This window comes from Ailuropoda melanoleuca, chromosome 12 (genome assembly GCF_002007445.2).
Source record: "Ailuropoda melanoleuca isolate Jingjing chromosome 12, ASM200744v2, whole genome shotgun sequence".
NCBI lineage: Eukaryota > Metazoa > Chordata > Mammalia > Carnivora > Ursidae > Ailuropoda > Ailuropoda melanoleuca.
This window is the reverse complement of record NC_048229.1, coordinates 20410463-20430467: the sequence shown is the minus strand read 5'-3', so window position 1 is coordinate 20430467 and position 20005 is coordinate 20410463. Positions and strand designations below refer to the sequence as shown.

At 43.3% G+C, this 20005-nt stretch overlaps 1 protein-coding gene across 1 annotated transcript in view; it reads left to right on the top strand.

Moving 5' to 3' along the window:
* The window catches only part of KREMEN1 (kringle containing transmembrane protein 1), a 54198-nt gene that overhangs the window by 17743 nt on the left and 16450 nt on the right, over positions 1-20005 (top strand). Inside the window, exons 4-5 of the mRNA XM_034638027.1 lie at positions 12990-13114; positions 18045-18198. Of these exons, the coding sequence (XP_034493918.1) occupies positions 12990-13114; positions 18045-18198 (279 nt within the window). The remainder of the gene's footprint in view (positions 1-12989; positions 13115-18044; positions 18199-20005) is intronic.

Here is a 20005-nt window from a genome sequence, read left to right as displayed (position 1 = left end):
ATAAAAGTTGGGTACAGTTTTGTAAAAGTTAAGTAATCTAGTTGTGAGGTGGAGGGGAACTTGCAAATGGCATTTAAAGGCAAATATAATTTCCTTCACATAGCCGACGTGGGCCTGAAACCACAGGCTTGAGAAATTTACTTTCTCGTTGCTAAGAGCTACTTTTTGTTTGCTATGGAACATTCACCTGATTTCAACAAACTCAACTATACAAATTCATCTTTGAAATGGGAAGCTTGAACACAGACTATTAGATTATATTAAGCAATCACTGTTAAGTTTATTAGGTACAATAATGGCATGGTGGAGATATATATACAACTAATTTTTTAAGTGATTTGAAATTATAGATACATACTGAAATATTCATGGTTGAAATGATAATATGTCTGGGATTTATTTTAAAATGACCTAGTCTCCCGAAGAGTGAATGGGTTAGATGAGAGAAATAGATGAAACTAGAATGGTTCAAAAAAAAAAAAAAAGTGGATATTTGTTGATGCTGCATGACAGTGGGCTCATTATTCCTTCCTGCTTTTGTGTACGTTTGAAAGTTTCCGTTATAAAAAATAAATTCTATGATACCTTAAAATTTTATAGTATTTTAAATATTTCAAAAATAAATATATAAATACAACATTCAAAGTATCTGGGTTCAGATGTATAACATGATTAACCTAATTAACCTAAATTACGGTAATTTGCACATAGCTCACAGGTGTCTGAGTTAGTTATTCAAGTTAGTGATTAGGGGCACCTGGATGGTTCAGTCCCTTAAGTGTCTGACTCTTGATTTCGGCTCAGGTCTTGATCTCAGGGTCATGAGATTGAGCCTCGTGTCAGGCTTTGTGCTGGGTGTGGAGCCTGCTTGGGATTCTCTCTCCCCCTCTCCCTCTGCCCCTTGCCCCCTCCCTCTCTAAAAAAATTAATAAATAAAAATAAGTAAAATTAGTGATTAAAGTTTTAGTTATTAAACTTTATAAACTACTAATTATTTAGAGTTATTAAAATTTATTTAAATTAATTATTATTAAAGTTAAAGCTAGTTATAAAAGTTATTTAAAGTTGGTTATTAAAGTTGAAAATCACAAGGAGTTTATTACTAACTGTGACAAATGACATTTTTTAAACTCCAATCATATGCCATACCTTGTACAGCACAGGGGACACAAGGATGGTGTGGTCTGCAGCCTGTGGGGAGCCCCTAATCTAGAACCAAAGACAGACACAGAGACAGATAAGCGTATGGGAGATACTCAGTAATAAATGAGATGAGCAAAAGGTTGGGAGCACTGAAGGAGGGGCATTTGCCCTGGCATGGTGGAAGGTAAGGGTTACTGGTTATCAAAGAGGGCTTCTGGAAGAGGTGGGATCTTGGCCACAGGGCTTCTCCAACTTTAAGTTTCCTTATGAAAATGTAGTCGTAATATAATCATGGGGATCTTATTAAAATGCAGATTCTGATTCAGTAGGTCTGGGGCAGACTAGAGACTCTGCAGTTCTTACTAGTCCCTGGGATGCAGAGTTGTAAGACCACACTTGAAGGAGTCAGGTTAGGGTTGGGTAGAATAGGGAGGGCAGTGGTATAGAAGGAACAGTGTGCGTGCACGCACACACTGCTGAATTCCCAGGCAAAATCAGTATGGCTGAGATAGAAATTTAAGAAGGAAGAGTAAGAGATGAGGTCTGAGAAGAATTAGGAGGGGCCAGATAATGGACAACAGTCTTGTGGTCTGGGTATGGAGCTTGGAATTGACCTGGGAAGATGGTGGTGAGGCTGAAGAGTGTGGAGTGTCAGAAGATGTTTCTCCATAGCTTCTCAAGCTTCTGTGTTAGGGATTTGGGGTGGTTTATCCCTCTTAATCCATGAGAAGTTCTCCAGAGATTGCATCATTCACACAGAAGAGTCCTAGGGGATGCCAGCCATGGCATCTCTGCAAAATGGGGCCTTTGGTGACTTCACTGGCTCAAGTTCCTTTTAATTAAATGACACCGTGGCCTTGTTAAAACAGATTTGTTTTCCTTACAAATATGCTTCCAATCGTGACCCCTAATAAGAGTTTCTAAAGCTATGTTCAGAGCTTGAGTAAAAAGCCAAGGGTGCTTTGGCAGTGGTGGTCAAGGCAGTCTCTCAATTACAGAAAATGTTTTGTCTCTGTTAGCACTTTTTGCATTTTAATGTCAATACTGATATTTAGTACATTTTAGCTTTCATTTCAGCTGTTACTGACTACGTATAAAACACTTATACTCAGGTTGCCTCATTTAACCTTTCCAGCAGGGCTGTGAAGCGTGTGGTGTGTCCTCTCCCCACCCACCATTGTTTAGATGAGACAATGAGGCTAGAGTAGTGAGGTGATCTGATGAGGATTATACCCTGAGCCAAATCGGATTTGAATCTAGGGCTCCTCATGGCAAGACTGGTGCCCTTTCCTTCCAGTTCTTGAGAACAGCCCCATTTCCTTCATTTCCTTGAAAACGGGGGCCCTGGGACGGATCCAGGCTACTGTTGAGGTCATTCTTGAGAATCTTCTTGGTGGAGTGTTTGGGAATTAGAGTTTGAAATTCTGATAGTATGCCGAATTATTAAGAGTGCCTTTTTGACATTGTGGAAACCAAAGGATTAAGTCAGTGGCGACAGAGGGTCTGCAGTTCAAGCTGTTAGCTCTAAGTCATTTTCTTGTCTTCTTTGAGTTTGGGAAATCCCAAGCCCCAGGAGGACAGCAGGCTGCGATGGTATCCAGGAAGCATTCGCTGCACAGCAGAACTACTCTGTAGGATGTTGGGCCGTCTCCGCGGGTGTTCCCAGCCCAGCTGTTCTCAGCTGGGAAGGGGCTCCCTGGACTTGGACCCTTGGCGTGAAACGCTGCCTCAGCAGCCTTGTCCAGGCCTGGGGGGTTCTTTCCCAACACCGAGTCTTCATTGTCTGGGCTGAAGTTCACCTCAAAAAAGACATGTCTGGGTGCATCATTCACACTCCACAGCTAAAACGAAACCCGAAACTTTAGCTGATAGCCAAGGCAATATTGAAATGAACATTAATTATATAAGTTTTATAGGCTCATTTTCTGCACCTCTTCTCTCTGGCCAATGCAATTACTTAATGTTTTTGTTGCATCCAGTCCTTTTAGATTAGCATTAAATTAGCATATGTTGGAATCCTGCTTCACACTGTTCATTCTTGCTCTATGTGAGCAGTTTTATTTTCCCAACCAGACTAAGCTGTTCAAAGACAGGAGCAGGTCTGGAATTTCTGTGAAGAAGAGACTTAAGGTGGAAAGGGGGACTCCTCTTGAAGCTGCATTTGCCAAGCAAGTGCTCTCTTTTTACATGGGTGGTCTCTTTATTTGTGGAGGGTGCCGATGGAATCTAGGGGAACTTCCCCTCCCCCCAAGCCATATATTGTAACAATTTCCCACAACACCTAGCACAGAGGAGGCCATAATGGTGCTCATGAAATACTCCTGATGATATGATATCATGTCTCTTCCAGTAAGAAAGACAACACAAATTAGTGGAAAGAATGTGGACATCAGAATTTGAATCTTAATCGTTTGAATAGGTTTGATTCCTAATCCTTAAATCTTACTCCTTCAAACCTTAACCTTAGATTTGAATCTTAATCGTTTAGTGGCTTTCGGCAAAATGACTCTCCTCTGAGCCTTGGTCTCATTTGTGCCTTCTGGGGTTCTTTTGAAGATCCAATGGGTAAAGTACACACAACCCTAAGTCCAGGGCCCAGCACATGGTGGGCATGGAAGTTCTAGCAGGTGTTATAGTGACCTGTGCTTTCCACAGGGAATGGACTCCTGTTGGGATGTTCCCCCATGCAATTCCTAAATGGATTATTCCTAACCTGTCTGCTATTTCTGTCCATTCCTTTTTTATCTGACTAGCCACAGGGCTCGGTAGCGTGCCTGAGCTGCTGAGCCGGGTGCTCCCCTGGGGCCTGGTGTGGCGCTGCCGTCAGGGAACACAAGAGGCCCTGCATTCGTTCTCACAGTGCGGTTTTATGGTCTCAGATCTGGCGGATACTTGATTGTTCTTTGTTTTTGGCAGTAGATATTATTTAATTTTCCACGAGGGAAAAAAAGACCTTCTGAACCAAATGGCCATTTTCCTCAATGACAGATATATACTGTATTTCCAAAACGTTCTAAAGCACAGTTGGCAAGTCATACTAATAACTTAAAAACAGAAAATCATTCAGATCAACAAGGATGATTTTACTGAACACCTTTACACTAGCGCTTGCCCGTAAGGAATATACATAAACATAAGAAAGAGTCCCTGCTGTCAATCTTATGATGTAATTAGGAATCTAAGTTATAAACATGAGAGGAAATTGGAAAACAGCCCACCAGTTGCATAAATAGGATTGAATTAGAAGGTGGAGCGCTGTGAGTTTTTGCAGAGAAGAGGGCTCTCGGTAAGGCTGTGGAGGTTGGAGGCATCGTTTCAGAGAAAGGCAGATGGGGCTGGATGAATCAGGGTATACCAGGTCAGGGAACAGCCTGACAGGGACTTGGAAGAAGGACCTGGGGTTGTTGTGCATGTGGGCTGGGGACCACATTGCCCAAGTAGAGGAGTGGACAGGGAGGGACCAGGTGAGGCCTCGAAACCTCGAAAGCCAGAGTTGGCTAGATGAGGACTGACACACTGAAAGCCCTAGTTTAGGAAGAGGAGCCCAGGGTCCACTTACAGGATGAATCCAACAAAGGAAGTCTGAGAAGGAGAGGATGGGTGCAGATTTCTAAATCCAGGAGATCAGGGTCTGAGCTGTGATGGCAGCAGTGAGATAAGACAGGAAGGGTTAAATCCAAGATACATTTAAGAAGAAGACAGAACTTGATGACAAGTAGAATATATAAGGGATGAAACAGCAGGAAGAGTCAGAGATGACTCTGTGGTTCCTTGCCTGGGATATTTGTGGTGTCCCTGAAAAACAAAAGTTCAAGTCAATAAACTAAGCTCTTCTTCCCAGAGACACAGTTGTATCATTCCTCCTGAACTTGGACTGACCTTTTGTCGAGTAAGGTGTTTCAGTTGTCTGTTGCTATATGACAAGCCACCCCAAACTTTTGTGGCCTAAGGCAAGAACAGCTTATCATTTCTCCTGCTCGTGTGGGTTGGCCGAGTTTCAGCTCGGTGGTTCTTCTGCTGCTCTCATCTGGGCTCAGTCAGGTGGCTGCATTCCCCTGGGGGCTCTGCCGGGGCTAGGATATCCAAGACGGCTTCAGGCCTCTACCTAGGTAACCACTCTTTCCAACAGTGTACTCGGGCCACTCACATGGTGGCTGGCTGGCTTCCAAGAGAGAGGAAGCAGAAGCTGCCAGTCCTCTTAAGGCATGAGCTCACATTCTATTGATCAAAGCAAGTCACAAGACCAGCCCAGATTCAAGGGCAAAGGAAGTTGATGCCAACTCTTAAAGTAGGTGGCAACCCACATGTATGGGGAGGGGCAAGATTATTAGAGCCTCCTTTGGAGACTGTCTACCACGTTAAATCACCAGAAATTAAGTTTCGGAAAAGGAACTCCCACCAAAAGAGAACTACCACAGTGATACATCAGGGCCATGTGGGGGTCAGGATCCTTAGGAACTCTTACTACCTTCCCCTAGAGGTGAAACTTCACAGGGGAAGAAAAGTCTGTGTTTACTTATTTATATGGGTGAGCTCATAGGAGACTCAGACATGAGTAGTGCCACTTGCAGAATCAGTGTGACTGACAAAGGAGAGCTGATGTTTAGAAATAAAGTTAAAGAAGTATGGTGGGGCCATTTTGGGATAGGACTTGGATCAAGAGGGCAACTCGCAGATCCAGAATGGAAGTTGTAGATGGACAGGATGGAGGGCAGTGTGCTTGTGGTCGTGGCTCGTGGCTGAGAGAGTAGATGAGTCTACACTTAACCCATTGATTCTCTGAAGGAAGTATTTAAAATGATTGGTCCTCTGATTGGACACCATCTCATGCAAGCTTAGCTCTTGCTCCCATGGAGGGAAGAAATCAGCTGCTGAGACACCAGCTTGAGATCCCAGGGGCAGAAGATGGTCTCAACACAAGGTTAAATGACTTATAAAATAAGCAGAGTCACTGCATTTCATTTCTTCATTTCTGAAGAAGCAGATTTTACTTATAAGACGAAGTAAAAGGAGTTCCGCAAAGCCAGGGAAGTTTTCCAAAATGCAAGATAAGAACTTTGCTTCTGGTTTCTTAAACAAATATCCCAGATCTGGTTAGAGCACTGGAATAAACTTAGTAACAGTCAGGACTTCTTATATAAATTGCAATCTGAAGATTTGTGTTCAAATTGAGCTTCTGCCATAATGGGCATGCTTTCTCTCTTTGTCAGGAATTGTTTGATTGCCAGGAATGGAACTCAAGTTAACTTGAACGAAAAGAATTTATTGGCAGGGCATTGGGAGTATATTGCAGAACCCCCCATTCCTGTGTCCCAAGAACCTGGGAAGAAAGTACCCACTCTTGCCATCTCTCTCTGGGGCCTGGTCTCCCACCTCTGCTTCTCTCTTGGGATGGCATCCATTCTCCTTCCTCTTTGTGGACCAGAAGAATCAGCTCACTCCTCAATTCAGGTGGCCCAAATATGGCTGGTTGCCTTAACCCCCACTTGACAGAACCCTTTAAGCCCAGCGCTCGCAATTCATTAGCTGAAATCCCAATTCCAGCTTCCTGGGAGAGAGAACCTTGTGGGCCTCGGTCAGTCAGTCAGAGGATATGGTCCTTTAGCCGGTTCCCAACCAGCAGCTGATCCTCTGAGAAAGTGCCATGGGCAATACATGGCCCTAAGAAAAGGGTTGTTGGCCACGGAGACCCCCATGGAGGTATATGTAGCACCTTCACAGTGAAACTGCAGTCCTACCCAAATGTGAAGGGTGGCTAGTCAGTCTGCCTGGATGCTCCCAGCTGTTCCTTGTGATGGTAAAAGAACGGTAGTTCCTGGATTAATCTGAATAGAGGAGCAACTCCCCTCAGCCACCTCTTAAACTTTTATCTCTGGCAAGACCTCTGAACATATGAAGAGAATGTTGCTAATTAACTGTCATGCATTTTAAAGCACCAACTACTATAAACAAGGGGTCTGTTTGTATTTTAAGAGGATTTTTTAAAAATTGAAAGTGATGAAGCCTCTTTGGTAAGAGGAAAAATGCATGACCAAGCCACAGGACTTTAAAGTGGTCTTGAAAGTAAAAAGGAATTTGAGAACAAATATCCTTTTTCAAATTGACTTTTCCTCCCTGCTTCTGGGAAGAGTGAAGGGTGGGACACGGTCTGGAAATGCACTCAGTTGGCCAGTAATGCTTTTGAAGACTACATGACGTGTCTTCTCCGGCGAGACTTCGAGCCACACTTTCCAGCGCGAGTCAGAGGGCAGTGGCACCCCTCAGAGGCTGGCCACTGTCTCCGAGGCTGGCCTCGTGGCACACAGAGTTTAGAGGGACTGATGTGTTTGAGAAGTCAGTCTTTAATCTGACTTCCATTCAGTTCGCTAGACCGGCCCTGTGAGCAAAGGGAACAAAACCACAAAGTGAGAATCTGCCACCCCGGAGCCTCCTCGTCCTCTCTGGTTGCGTCTTCTGTGCCCCCGTGGAAGGCCCTTAACCTCGCCAGACTGATTTCTTCTCTGTCACGTAGAATAACCCTATCCATGCCACCTCCCTCAAAGGTCTTTGATTTCCGCCTGAGATGCTTATGTGAAAGTGTACTCTGTGCTCACCAGATGTAAGAGATCGATGTTTTAATATCTGGAATTAAACCCAGTTTTTTGAGGTGGCTGCCTTTGATTTTTGCCTTTTAACTCAATGCTATTTTAGTTTTCTATTACTGAGCAAGTTGTTTCTGTTTGTGTGGTGAATGATGAAAGCCCTATTTATATATACAGTTGGCCCTTGAACAATGTGGGGGTTAGAGGCACTGACCCCCTGCGCAGTAAGACATCCGCACATAACTTTTGACTCTCCAAAAACTTAACTACTAATAGCCTGCTGTTGACCAGAAGCCTTACTGATAACATAAGCAGTCAATTAACACAGACTTTATATGTTACATGTATTATATACTGTATTCTTACAATAGAGTAAGCTAGAGAAAAGACAGTGTTATTAAGAAAATCATAAGGAAGAGAAAATTCAATCCTATCCTGTAAAAAAATCCACATATAAATAGACACGTGCAGTTCAAACCCGTGCTGTTCAAGGGTCAACTATAATGAGAATAAACACTGTTTATTTGGCACATATTATCCTGCCAGGCCTTGTGGGGTTTACTTTATTTACATCATCTCATTTTAATTCTCCGAAGAACCCTTTGAAGCCCTATTGCTCCTCATTCCACTGTTGATGAAACTGGGGCCAGAATTCACCCTGGGGTCTGTCTGGCACTAGAGCTCGTGTTTGGGATTGCTGTAGAATGCTCACTGCTCTTGAACCGATGGCAGTAGCGCCAGGGCCCATCAGAATATTGCCGCGTCCCGGGACGGAAGTGTACAAAAACAACTCCTGAGCTACGGTATGGATGCCGGAAAGTGGGGAGCCTAGAGCGCCCCCCCCGCCACTTTAGAAACTACCTGTTCCTATTTTTCACACAATTCTAATCAGCTTGACAGTATTGTAAGCATAAGCAGCAGCAAATTAAGAAGAGGGTACACAGAGACAGTAGCACAAAGTGGATGTTCTCTGAGACTCCTTCCAGTTCCGATGTTCTGAGGGTCCAGCAGCCTCAGCGATAACCAAGGGGACAGGCTTAACTATTGAAGTCAGACAGAAGCACGTAAAAAAGCACACCAGGCTGGGGCCATTCGATGAAGCACATTTGATGACCTCAAGCCACCAAGAGAAATTTAAAGTAGGTTAAACTGAGGGACACCTGGGTGGCTCAGTCGATTAAGCGTCTACCTTCAGCGCAGGTCATGATCCCAGGGTCCTGGGGTCACGTCCCACATCAGGCTTCCTGCGCAGGAAGCCTGCTTCTCCCTCTGCCTCTGTCTCTCTGTCTCTCTCTGTCTCTCATGAATAAATAAATAAAATCTTTTATTAAAAAAAAAGATTATTTTGGGGCTCCTGGGTGGCACAGTGGTTAAGCGTCTGCCTTCAGCTCAGGGCGTGATCCTGGTGTTATGGGATCGAGCCCCACATCAGGCTCTTCCGCTGCGAGCCTGCTTCTTCCTCTCCCACTCCCCCTGCTTGTGTTCCCTCTCTCACTGGCTGTCTCTATCTCTGTCGCATAAATAAAAAAAAAAATAAAAAAAATAAAAAAAATTAAAAAAAAAAGATTATTTTGGTTGCAGTGTACTAACTAGAGTAGGCTGCACCTAGAAACAGGGAGATGGAATAGCAGGCCAATGCAGTAGTCTAAGTGGGAGGAGACAGTAGCCTAACCTGGGGAGGTGGCAGTGTGGAGACAGACATGGACAAACATCTTGGGAGTATCTTGGGAGGTAGACTCGGTGGTGTCTGGCAAGCGATTGACTCGGGCACGACAAGCGTGATACCTCCAGCCAATGAAATCAGATGGATGGAACTGCAGCATGGTATGGCCTGACTTCCGGGGATCTACCTCACTACCCCAGTGGAACATGAGCTCCCTGGATTTGCTCACCAAATTGTGAATAAAGCTTATAAGTTCCAGCTGCATTAATGCAACCCATAGCCTTGTTTATATCTAATCTTAACATTTATGATTATGTGCCTTGGGCTCTCTATAAACTAATACATAATAACATGCTCACTTCTGATCATAATAGGATAAATGAGACAAAAATCAGAGTAAATGACCAGGATAATGACGATCGAGTAGTTCTTATTAAGAACCATTGAATGCATGGCTCGGGTTTCCATATGCAAGGTCCCCTTAACAAACTCAGCTTATAGGATATGCCCTTGACTAGAGATGCTTAACTCACTGCATTTGTTTAAACTCTAAAACCCAGCCATTCCCAAGCCAGGCTCCCACTGAACACCAGCCTCCTACTGCCTAGAGCTTTTCTGTTTACATTCACCACTATAGAGATTTGGTTTGTTTCCAAAAGATGCATTTTAACATTTGTGTGGTGAGCCACATTTGTTATATTTGAACCATGTGTGACGTAAGGGAGAAGGGTAACCACTTGGCTGGAGGGGGAAGGGTGACTCTTTGGGTTAGTAGTGGTACTTCCTGCCAATTTAACAGGAACTGGTTAGGTATTAGAAATGGTGGCAGAAATTTAAAAGTATGTGTATGTACATACACACAGATACACACAGATATTTTTATATGCCAACAGGCTAATGTGGATGTAAAGGTTCTTAAACCGGACTATGCTGTTTTCTAGTCTTCTTTTTTAAGATTTTATTTTTAAATAATCTCCACACCCAACGTGGGGCTCGAACCCACAACCCCAAAATCAAGACTCACACATTCCACCGACTGAGCTAGTCAGGCACCCCTGTTTTCTAGTCCTTTTTAAAAAGATTTTATTTATTTATTTGAGAGAGAGAGTGAGCAAATGAGAGAGACCACAAGCTGGGGGAGAGGCAGACGGAGAGGGAGAAGCAGACTCCCTACTGAGCAGGGAGCCTGAAGCAGGGCTCGATCCCAGAACCCTGAGATCACAACCCAAGCTGAAGGCAGATGCTTAACTTTCTGAGCCATCCAGGTACCCCTCTGTTTTCTAGTCTTAAAGGAAAAATGCTTTCGGGGAGTCTGTTTGCCTCACTTTGGAATTGGAAAACATATGACTCTTCACTGACCTAGAAGGCTTCTAGGACCAAGCCTCATTCACGTCTTATTATATCTTCAGTTACATAAACTGTGAGGAGCCGAACAGAGAAAGTAGGGGAAAGGGCTCCATCTGATAGTAGAGCGATTCATAAATTAATAACACAGATGGAAAACTAAGGTCCAGAGAGGTTGACTTGTCCATGGCCTACAATCAGTTCATTCCTTCACTCAACATGTATTTAGTATGTGTTCTGTAGGTGTATTAATTATCTATTACTGTACAACAAACTACTCTAGAACTTAGTTACTTAAAATGACACACACTTACTGTCTCACTTTCTGTGGGTCAGGAAATCTGGAAATGGCTTAGCTGGGTCCTCTGCTTCCAGGTTTTTTACAAGGCTGCAATCACGGCATCTGCCAGGACTGGGGTCTCATCTGAAGGCTCCACTGGGGAAGAATATACTTAGTTGTTGGTAGGATTCAGTCTTTGCAGAAACTGCAAGTCTTGGTTTCTTGCTAGCTTTGGTTGAAGGGCACCTTCAGTTCTTTGCCACATGGCCTCTCTGACATGGCATATTGTTCTATCAAGTATATAGGCCAAGAAGGTGGTAGAGAGTCCACTAGCAAGACAGAAGTCACAGTCTCTTGACCTAATCACAGAAGTGGCATGCCATCAACTTTGTCACATTCTGTTGGTCAAAAGCAAGTCACCAATCCAACCTACACTCAAGAGGAGGGGATTCCACAATGGCATGAACACCAGGAGGTAGGGATCTTTGAAAGCTGTCTACCACAGTTAATACATATATTCAGGTTTCTTTATTCTCAAATACAGCTTTTTTTACTAGACCAAACCATCCAATTGTGTGGTTGTGAAACACTAGTATGTTCACTGTGGTAGGCTGAATAATGGCCCCCGCAAAATGTCTATGTTTAATCCCTGGAATCTTTTGATATGTTACCTTACATGGCATAAGGGATTTGCAGATGTGATCAAGTTAAGGATTTTGAGATGGGTTGATTATCCTGAATTATCCAGGTAGGCCCAGTGTTATCACAGAGGTCCTTATAACAGAGGCAGGAAGATCAGAGTCAGAGAAGGTGATGTGATGCTGGAAGCAGAGGGAGGGAAGGAGATGTGATGGAGACAGAGGCTGGAATGGTGTCGCCACAAGCTGAGGGATAGGGGCACCTTCCAGTAGATGGAAAAGGCAAGGAACTGATCCCCACCCCACCCCACCCCCCGCCAGGTCTCCAGAAGGAACAAGCCCCTGCCAACCCCTTGATTTCAGTCCCATAAGACCCATTTAGTATTTCTGACATCCTGAACTAGAACATAATGAACTTATGCTGTGTTAAGCCACTAGGTGTGTAGTGATTTGTTACAGCAGCTATAGGAAACTAATACACTCACTGAAAGCACTTGGGAGAACCCCCTTATGGAGTTTTTTTTAAAGAACAAGGGGAGTGGTGCCTGGGTGGCTCAGTTTGTTAAGGGTCCAACTCTTGGTTTCGGCTCAGGTCATGGATCGTGGGATCAAGCCTCACTGTGGGCTCTGTGCACAGCTGGGAATCTGTTTGAAGATTCTCTCCTTCTGCCCCTCCCCCCCCCACTCACACACACTTTCTTCCTCCCTCTCTCTCAAATAAATAAATAAATCTTAAACAAGAACAAAACAAGGGGAGGCACAAGGCATAGGATGAAGGGCTTCCAAGGGCTTTTCCTGCCCTCCAGTGACTCTGAAACATAATTTACATATTACAGCTTCTCTATTTTGAGGAAATTGTTCGTAGTTCTCTTCAATACTCAATTCTATCAATATTGAACAGATTGGGGCTGCTGGGTGGCTCAGTTGTTAAGCATCTGCCTTCGGTTCAAGTCATGATCCCAGGGTCGTGGGATTGAGCCCCGCATCGGGCTCCCTGCTCAGCAGGGAGCCTGCTTCTCCCTCTCCCTCTGGCTGTTGCTCCCCCTGCTTGTGCTCGCTATTTCTCTGTCAAATAAATAAAATCTTAAAAAAAAAAAATATTGAACAGATTAGTTAAAGGTGGACCTGGGCCTCACATACTCTTCAGAAGAAAACAGAAACATGGCATTTGCCCGAAGACACTAAGACTTCCATTTTTAAAACTTGTTGCTTGTTATTTTTGTGTACCTTAGAAGTAGAAATATTAGCTGAGATGAAAGTACCTGGCACAAATTGCTGTTCCTTCTTGGTGTTTCACAGCCAGATGTTGTGAAATTCTTTTGTTTTCCTTTTTCCTGCAGTGCCTGGAAACCTTGGCTGCTACAAGGATCATGGAAACCCACCTCCTCTAACTGGCGCCAGTAAAACGTCTAACAAACTTACCATACAAACCTGCATCAGTTTTTGTCGGAGTCAGAGGTTCAAGGTAATGATTCTATGGCTCTATATCTATAGAAAACCATGAAGATGTAAGTGCATTCTGCTGAGATAACTTAAAAATATATATACTTTTTTTAAACCTATCAAACCATATAACTATTTTTCTGCCAAGGAGGAGCTGGAAGAAGAGTGGGGCTTGGCATTCAGGAGTGTGAGGCAGCATTCTTGTCTAAAGATGGGGAGAGAAAAGAGGAAAATCCCCAATATCTGTATCCCTATTTGACCTCTGACAGAATTATGTATTACCTTGTGCCATTGAATGTTATGAGCAGGGACATGTCTGGCTTCACAGGGGATCTGGGAATGGGCCAAGGTAGTGGTTATGTCCTTGCTACATTAGGGGCCCTAGCCTGGACAAAATGCTTTCTTTTCTTTCTGTCCTTTCCTCTATTTGCAATTCACTCCTTGGCTATTAAGGTTCAATAATGCTATTGTTGGGGCACCTGGGTGGCTCAGTCATTAAGCATCTGCCTTCGACTCAGGGCGTGATCCCAGAGTCCTGGGATCGAGCCCCGCATCAGGCTCCCTGCTCTGCTGGGAGCCTGCTTCTTCCTCTCCCACTCTTCCTGCTTGTGTTCCCTCTCTCTCTGGCTGTGTCTCTCTCTGTCAAATAAATAAATAAAATCTTTAAAAAAAATAATGCTATTGTTTGCTATATCCTTCCTTCCTTCCTTTTTCCTTCCTTTCTTTTGTCCTTCCTTAATAATTCAGTGAAAAAGCCATTAATCAGGCCCAAGCAAGGAGAGTAGCCTGGCAAGGTCAGGGGCTTTGTGAGGCAGGTGGCCCAACACGATGGAGTGATTGGTTGCTTGCAAAGCATATAAGTAAATATACTGAGGATAATGGGAGCCAGATTTCTCACTGTCAGAGAAGGGAGCCAGGGAAAACCAAAATGAAGCCAACAGTGTCACATAGCGATTGAAGTTATTAGTATAGTGTGTGGTTTTGATATAGAGAGAGACAGACAGATATGGAAAAAAATATAAACATGTTTGTAGGTCTGTGTGTATGTTTGTATATACATATGTATTTCTTATCTCTGTCCACTGAGAAGACCTGGGAACAGTGACACACTGGTTGCACAGAGCACACTTAGTGCTCAGATCTTGGTTTCTAGATATTATTCTTCATTAAATAAGAATCAGGGCTCCTTGGAGAAAATTGCTGATTCTAGAGCTGGTCCTGAGAAAGTGCAAAAGGAGCCTGAAGAAGTGTGTTGTACAATAAAGTAAGGAATGGTGAGGGCTGTCAAAAGGACACAGGAACCAACTGGAAGGGTCTCCACTGGCCAACTCTAACACAATTTGAGCTTCAAAACAAAAAATGGTAACAACAGGGGCACCTGGGTGGCTCAAATGGTTAAGCGTCTGCCTTCAGCCCAGGTCGTGATCCCAGGGTCCTGGAATCGAGCCCCACATCGGGTTCCCTGCTAGTGGGGAGTCTGCTTCTCCCTCTCCCTCTGCTGCTCCGCTTAGTTGTGCTCTCTTGCTCTCTCTGTCAAATTAATAAATAAAATCTTTTTTAAAAAATTGTAACAATAAATATGACCCATTGAATAAATTAAGAATCCTCAAATCCACACTGATATAAATAAGTAAACAAATAAGGAGGAGAAGAAAGCATTTTCTTATAGGAGAATACCAACTAACAAATGTAGAAGAAATGATAGAATTAGAAAATTCTCCTTTTGGCAACTATCCTAGTGATAACTGATTCGGAGAACAAATATCAAGGTATGCAAATATCCCATGACCTCCTCTACCAGTGGGTGAAAGTTGCAAGAGTCACAGGATATTTATATAGCCTCAAAGATCACCCCACAAAATACTGTAAAGGGAAAACAAGTAATTCTACAGTGGAGAAAACTGGCATACACTACCTTACTCAAATGATCAAAGTTAGTATCACCAGTCACAGGAAAACTAGGCATTGTATCCCACCTGACCTATTAAGAACATAACATCACTTTGGTGATATTTCTGCCAAAAATGCATAATCTGAATCTAATTGCAATGAAACATTAGGTAAACCCAAAACAAGGGACATTCTGCAAGATGACTGGCCTCTACTCTTCAAAAATGTTAAGGTCACAAAGGTTAAGAAAAGACTGACAAACTGTTCCTGATGGGAGAAGGCTAAAGAGACCCGACAGCTAAGTATGCCTGTGATCCTGGATTAGGTCCTTTTCTACGAAGTATATGATTCAGGCAGTTGCCAGCTTGAATGGGGGTCTCTAGGTAAAAGAGATAGGAAAGTTCTTTGTATTGTTCAAACAACTCTTCTGTAGGTTTGAAATGATTTCAAAATAAAAATACAGGGGCACCTGGGTGGCTCAATAGGTTAAGTGTCTGCCTTCAGCTCAGGTCATGTTCTCAGGGTCCTGGGATCAAGCCATGCATTGGGTTCCCTGCTCGACAGCGAGTGCTTCTCCCTCTCCCTCTGTGATCTCTCTTGCTCTCAATCTCTCAAATAAATAAATAAATAAATAAAAATCTTTAATAAAAAATAAAAATACAGCCAAAGCATTTGAGAAAACACAACACCCATTAATGATAAAAGTCATCAACGAACTAGGAATAGAATGGAAGTTCCTCACCTGATTAAGAACAGCTATCAAGGGGCGCCTGGGTGGCACAGCGGTTAAGCGTCTGCCTTTGGCTCAGGGCGTGATTCCGGCGTTATGGGATCGAGCCCCACATCAGGCTCCTCCACTATTAGCCTGCTTCTTCCTCTCCCACTCCCCCTGCTTGTGTTCCCTCTCTTGCTGGCTGTCTCTATCTTTGTCGAATAAATAAATAAAGTCTATAAAAAAAAAACCAGTATCAAAAAATCAGGGCTCCTAGGTAGCTCAGTTGGTTAAGTGTCCGACTCTTGATTTTGGCTCAGGTTGTGAGATCGAGTCCCATGTTGGGCACTATGCTGGGAGTAGAGCCTGCTTGGGATTCTCTCTCCCTCTGCCCCCTCCCCCTCTAAAATAAATAAAATAAATTGTAAAAAAAAAAAAAAAAGCAGCTATCAGAAAATCTAAAGCTAACATCATATTCAATGATGAAAGATTCAGTGCTTTCTACTTAAAATCAAAAAACAATGATGCCCGTTCTCACCTCTTCTATTCAACATTGTACTGGAGATCCTCGCTAATGAAATAAAGCATTTAGAAAAAGAAAGGCATGTAGGTTGGAAAGGAGGACATTTTTTTTTTTAATTTATGGACAACATGATCATGTATGTAGACAATTCCACATAAAAGCTATTAGAAATAATAAGTATATTTATCAGGGTTGCATGTTATAAGGTGTTGTACAAAAATCAGTTGCATTTCTATGTACTAGTAGTGAACAATTGGAAAATAAAATTTTTAAATTCCATTTACGATAGCATAAATAATCTCAGAATTAACAAAGGATATTAAAGACCTATATCCCGAATACTGCATAACATTGCAAGAGAAAATTAAGGAAGATGTAAATAAATAGAAATACAGACATTGTGGGGCACCTGGGTGGCTTGGTTGGTTAAGTGTCCAACTCTTGATTTGGGTTCAGGTCATGATCTCAGGGTCTTGGGATTGAGCCCTGCATCGGTCTCCTCACTCAGCAGGGAGTCTGCTGGAGAGTCTCTCTGTCCCTCTCTCTCTGTCCCTCCCCACCACTTGCTCTCTCTCTGTCTCTAAAATAAATAAATAAATCTTTAAAACAATACAGACATTGTTCATGGATTGGAAGACAATATTGTTAAAATGTCAGCTTTTCGCAGATTGACTTACAGATTCGCATTGAATCCCAATCAAAATGATACTTTTTTTTTTAAAGAAATTGTTAAGCTGATCCTAAAATTTACATGGAAAGGCAGAGAACCTAGAATAACCAAAACAATTTTGAAAAAGATCAACTTCAGAGGACTCATCTTGCCTGATCTCAAGACTTTCTGTAAAGCTATAGTGATCAAGAGAGTGGTATTGGCATAAGAACAGTCGCATAGATCATGAGTTTGCAAACAGTGGTACGCGGTCCAAATCTTACTACCCCTCTACCCAGTAAATAAATTTTCAACTTTCGCGTGTCAGGGACACTATTAAGAAAATGAGGGCACCTGGGTAGCGCAGTTGTTAAGTGTCTGCCTTCGGCTCAGGGCGTGATCCTGGTGTTCCGGGATCGAGTCCCACATCGGGCTCCTCCACTGGGAGCCTGCTTCTTCCTCTCCCACTCCCCTGCTGTGTTCCCTCTCTCGCTGGCTGTCTCTGTCAAATAAATAAATAAAAATCTTAAAAAAAAAAAAAAAAGAAAAGAAAATGAAAAAACAACTCACAGAATAGGAAAAAATATTTGTGAATCATATATCCGAATAAGGATTTAATGTCCACAGTATATAAAGATCTCTTACAACTTGACAATAAAAGGACAACTGAATTAAAAAATAGGCAAATGAGTTGAATAGACATTTCTCTATAGAAGACATACAAGTGGCCAATAAGCACATGGAAATATGCTCATATTATTTGTCTTCAGGGAACTGCAGATCAAAACCATAAGGAGATACCACATCACACACACAATAAATAACCAATGGCTATAATTTAAAAAAAATTTTTTTAAAGACAAAACAAGCATCGATGAAGATGTGGAGAAATTGGAATCCTCACACTTTGCTGATGGAAATGTAAAATAGTGCTATGGCACAGCTAAAACAGCTGCTATGGAAAAGAGTTTGGCAGTTTCTCAAAAAGTTAAACATAACCTTTTAAACCAGCAATTCTGCTCCTACATATATACCTAAGAGAGTGGAGTGGAGCGATGGAGAGACCCCAGGAAGAGGGACCCAGTGGGTGAGGCTGGGGGCTGACCCTGCCAAGCTCCTTCAGGCCAGCTGACACCCCAGACTAACACTTACCAAGTGCTGTTTCTCTACTGTGACAGTTTGCTGGGATGGAGTCGGGCTATGCTTGCTTCTGTGGAAACAATCCTGATTACTGGAAGTACGGGGAGGCAGCTGGTACCGAGTGCAACAGCGTCTGCTTCGGGGATCACACCCAGCCCTGTGGTGGCGACGGCAGGATCATCCTCTTTGACAGTGAGTATGTCCTGTGCCCATTACTGCCCAAGACACAGGAACGCTTGTGCCAGAGAAACAACCTGACCAGCCTTCCTCTCATTCATTCATTCATTCATTCATTCATTCATTCATGTGGCAATACTTATTAAGCTCCTGCAGGCCAGGCCCTGACCAGACCCTGGGGATACAACACTGACCAAGAAGACTCAGCCCCTGTCCTCTAAAAGGAAGGACAGACTTTTAACAAGTAATTAATTACAGTTGTGCCATGTGCTCTGAAGAGATGAGGCCTGTCACAGGATACTTAGGCAACCTAGAAAAGATGACCTTTGCAACTTAACAGACACTGGTATAGCTGTTCGGTATTAGCGTTAAGGTCCTCTTATTTTAGTTGTTTGATTTCCAGACCCTTTAATGTTTTCCTTGGCATTTGGGATCTTAGAGTGTTGCAGCTGAGAAGAGAGCGTATGCTTCAAGTTGTCCTTCCAGGCCTGATACTGAGTGTGCCCTGACCAGCCTCCTCTCTGACCCACCACATCTGTGAGATGCTGGCTAGGGGCAGGGTGCGCTATGGATGGGATATGGATCTGGGGCCTTGACCTCTCCCGTATCTGGTTCTAACCACTGGCCTACCTGGTCCCTCCTCACAACCCCCCTCCTCCCACATCCACTCAGTGGTAGTAAGACTTTGTGAGAGCCATAGAACCAATGTAGTGCCAGATTTTGGAGGAAATGGTAGAGAGTAGCTTGTCACAAGTGAGAAAAACTAAAGGAAAGCCTTGAGGTTACTAAGATATACTATAGAGTCCATAGGTCTTTGTTAGTCATTAGGGTAGAGTAGATATACTCTTGACATCTCAACCTGACCGGGTGGCTCAGTTTCAAGTAGAAATGTCACATGCTGTATTAGTTTCCTAGGGCTGCCATAACAAATGATCACAACCTGGGAGCATTAAAACAACAGAAATTTCTTCTGTTGTAGTTTGGGAGGCTAGAAGTTCAAAATCGAAGTGTTGTCAAGGCCGCGCTCCTTCTGAAGGCTGCAGGGAAGAATCCTTTGCCTCTTCAGAGCTTCTGGCCATTGCCGGCAGTCCTTGGCATTCCGTGACTTATAACTGCATCACTGCAATCTCTGCCTCCTCCTTCACATGGCCATCGTCCGTCTGTCCATCTGTGCCTCAGTGTTTCTCTGTATCTCCTTATAAGGACAATAGCCATTGGATTTAGGGCCCACTCTTACCTAGTATGGCCTCATTTAACTTGATTACATCTGTAAAGACCCTATTTCCAAATAAGGTCACATTCACAACTACCAGGAATGGAACATGTCTTCTTTGGAGAACACACTTCAGACACTACATATGGTGACTGTAAAGCCAGCCCAGGGTTATAACTGAGCCTTGCGCAGTTTATAGCTTAGATGTCGTCAGAAGTGTGTGTTTGGGACTGGCAAGCAGAACTCACGTGGTCATCTGTTGGTCTTTTTAGTTGAATCTGCCCACTGGAGACTGCCAGCGGCTCCCTATACATCCTGTTACGTCAAGACACATACTCAGTTGCGTACCTCTGTTAAAGCTAAAGACTGAAACTTGCCTAACATTTAAGAATGGTTGGCAGATAATACACCCTGCACTTCTATTTAAGTTTGCACTTCCGAAGTCCATTACTATAAGATCCTCTGGCTTGACACCCTAGCCCAGGAGAGTATGTTTGCGGAGCTTACAAATTGCCTGGTCTACTGCTGAGTGAAAGAAAGAAAGGAAATAAACATTGACTACCCAGTGTGTATTAAGGCTTTATACGAATTATCGACTATACAAATTAG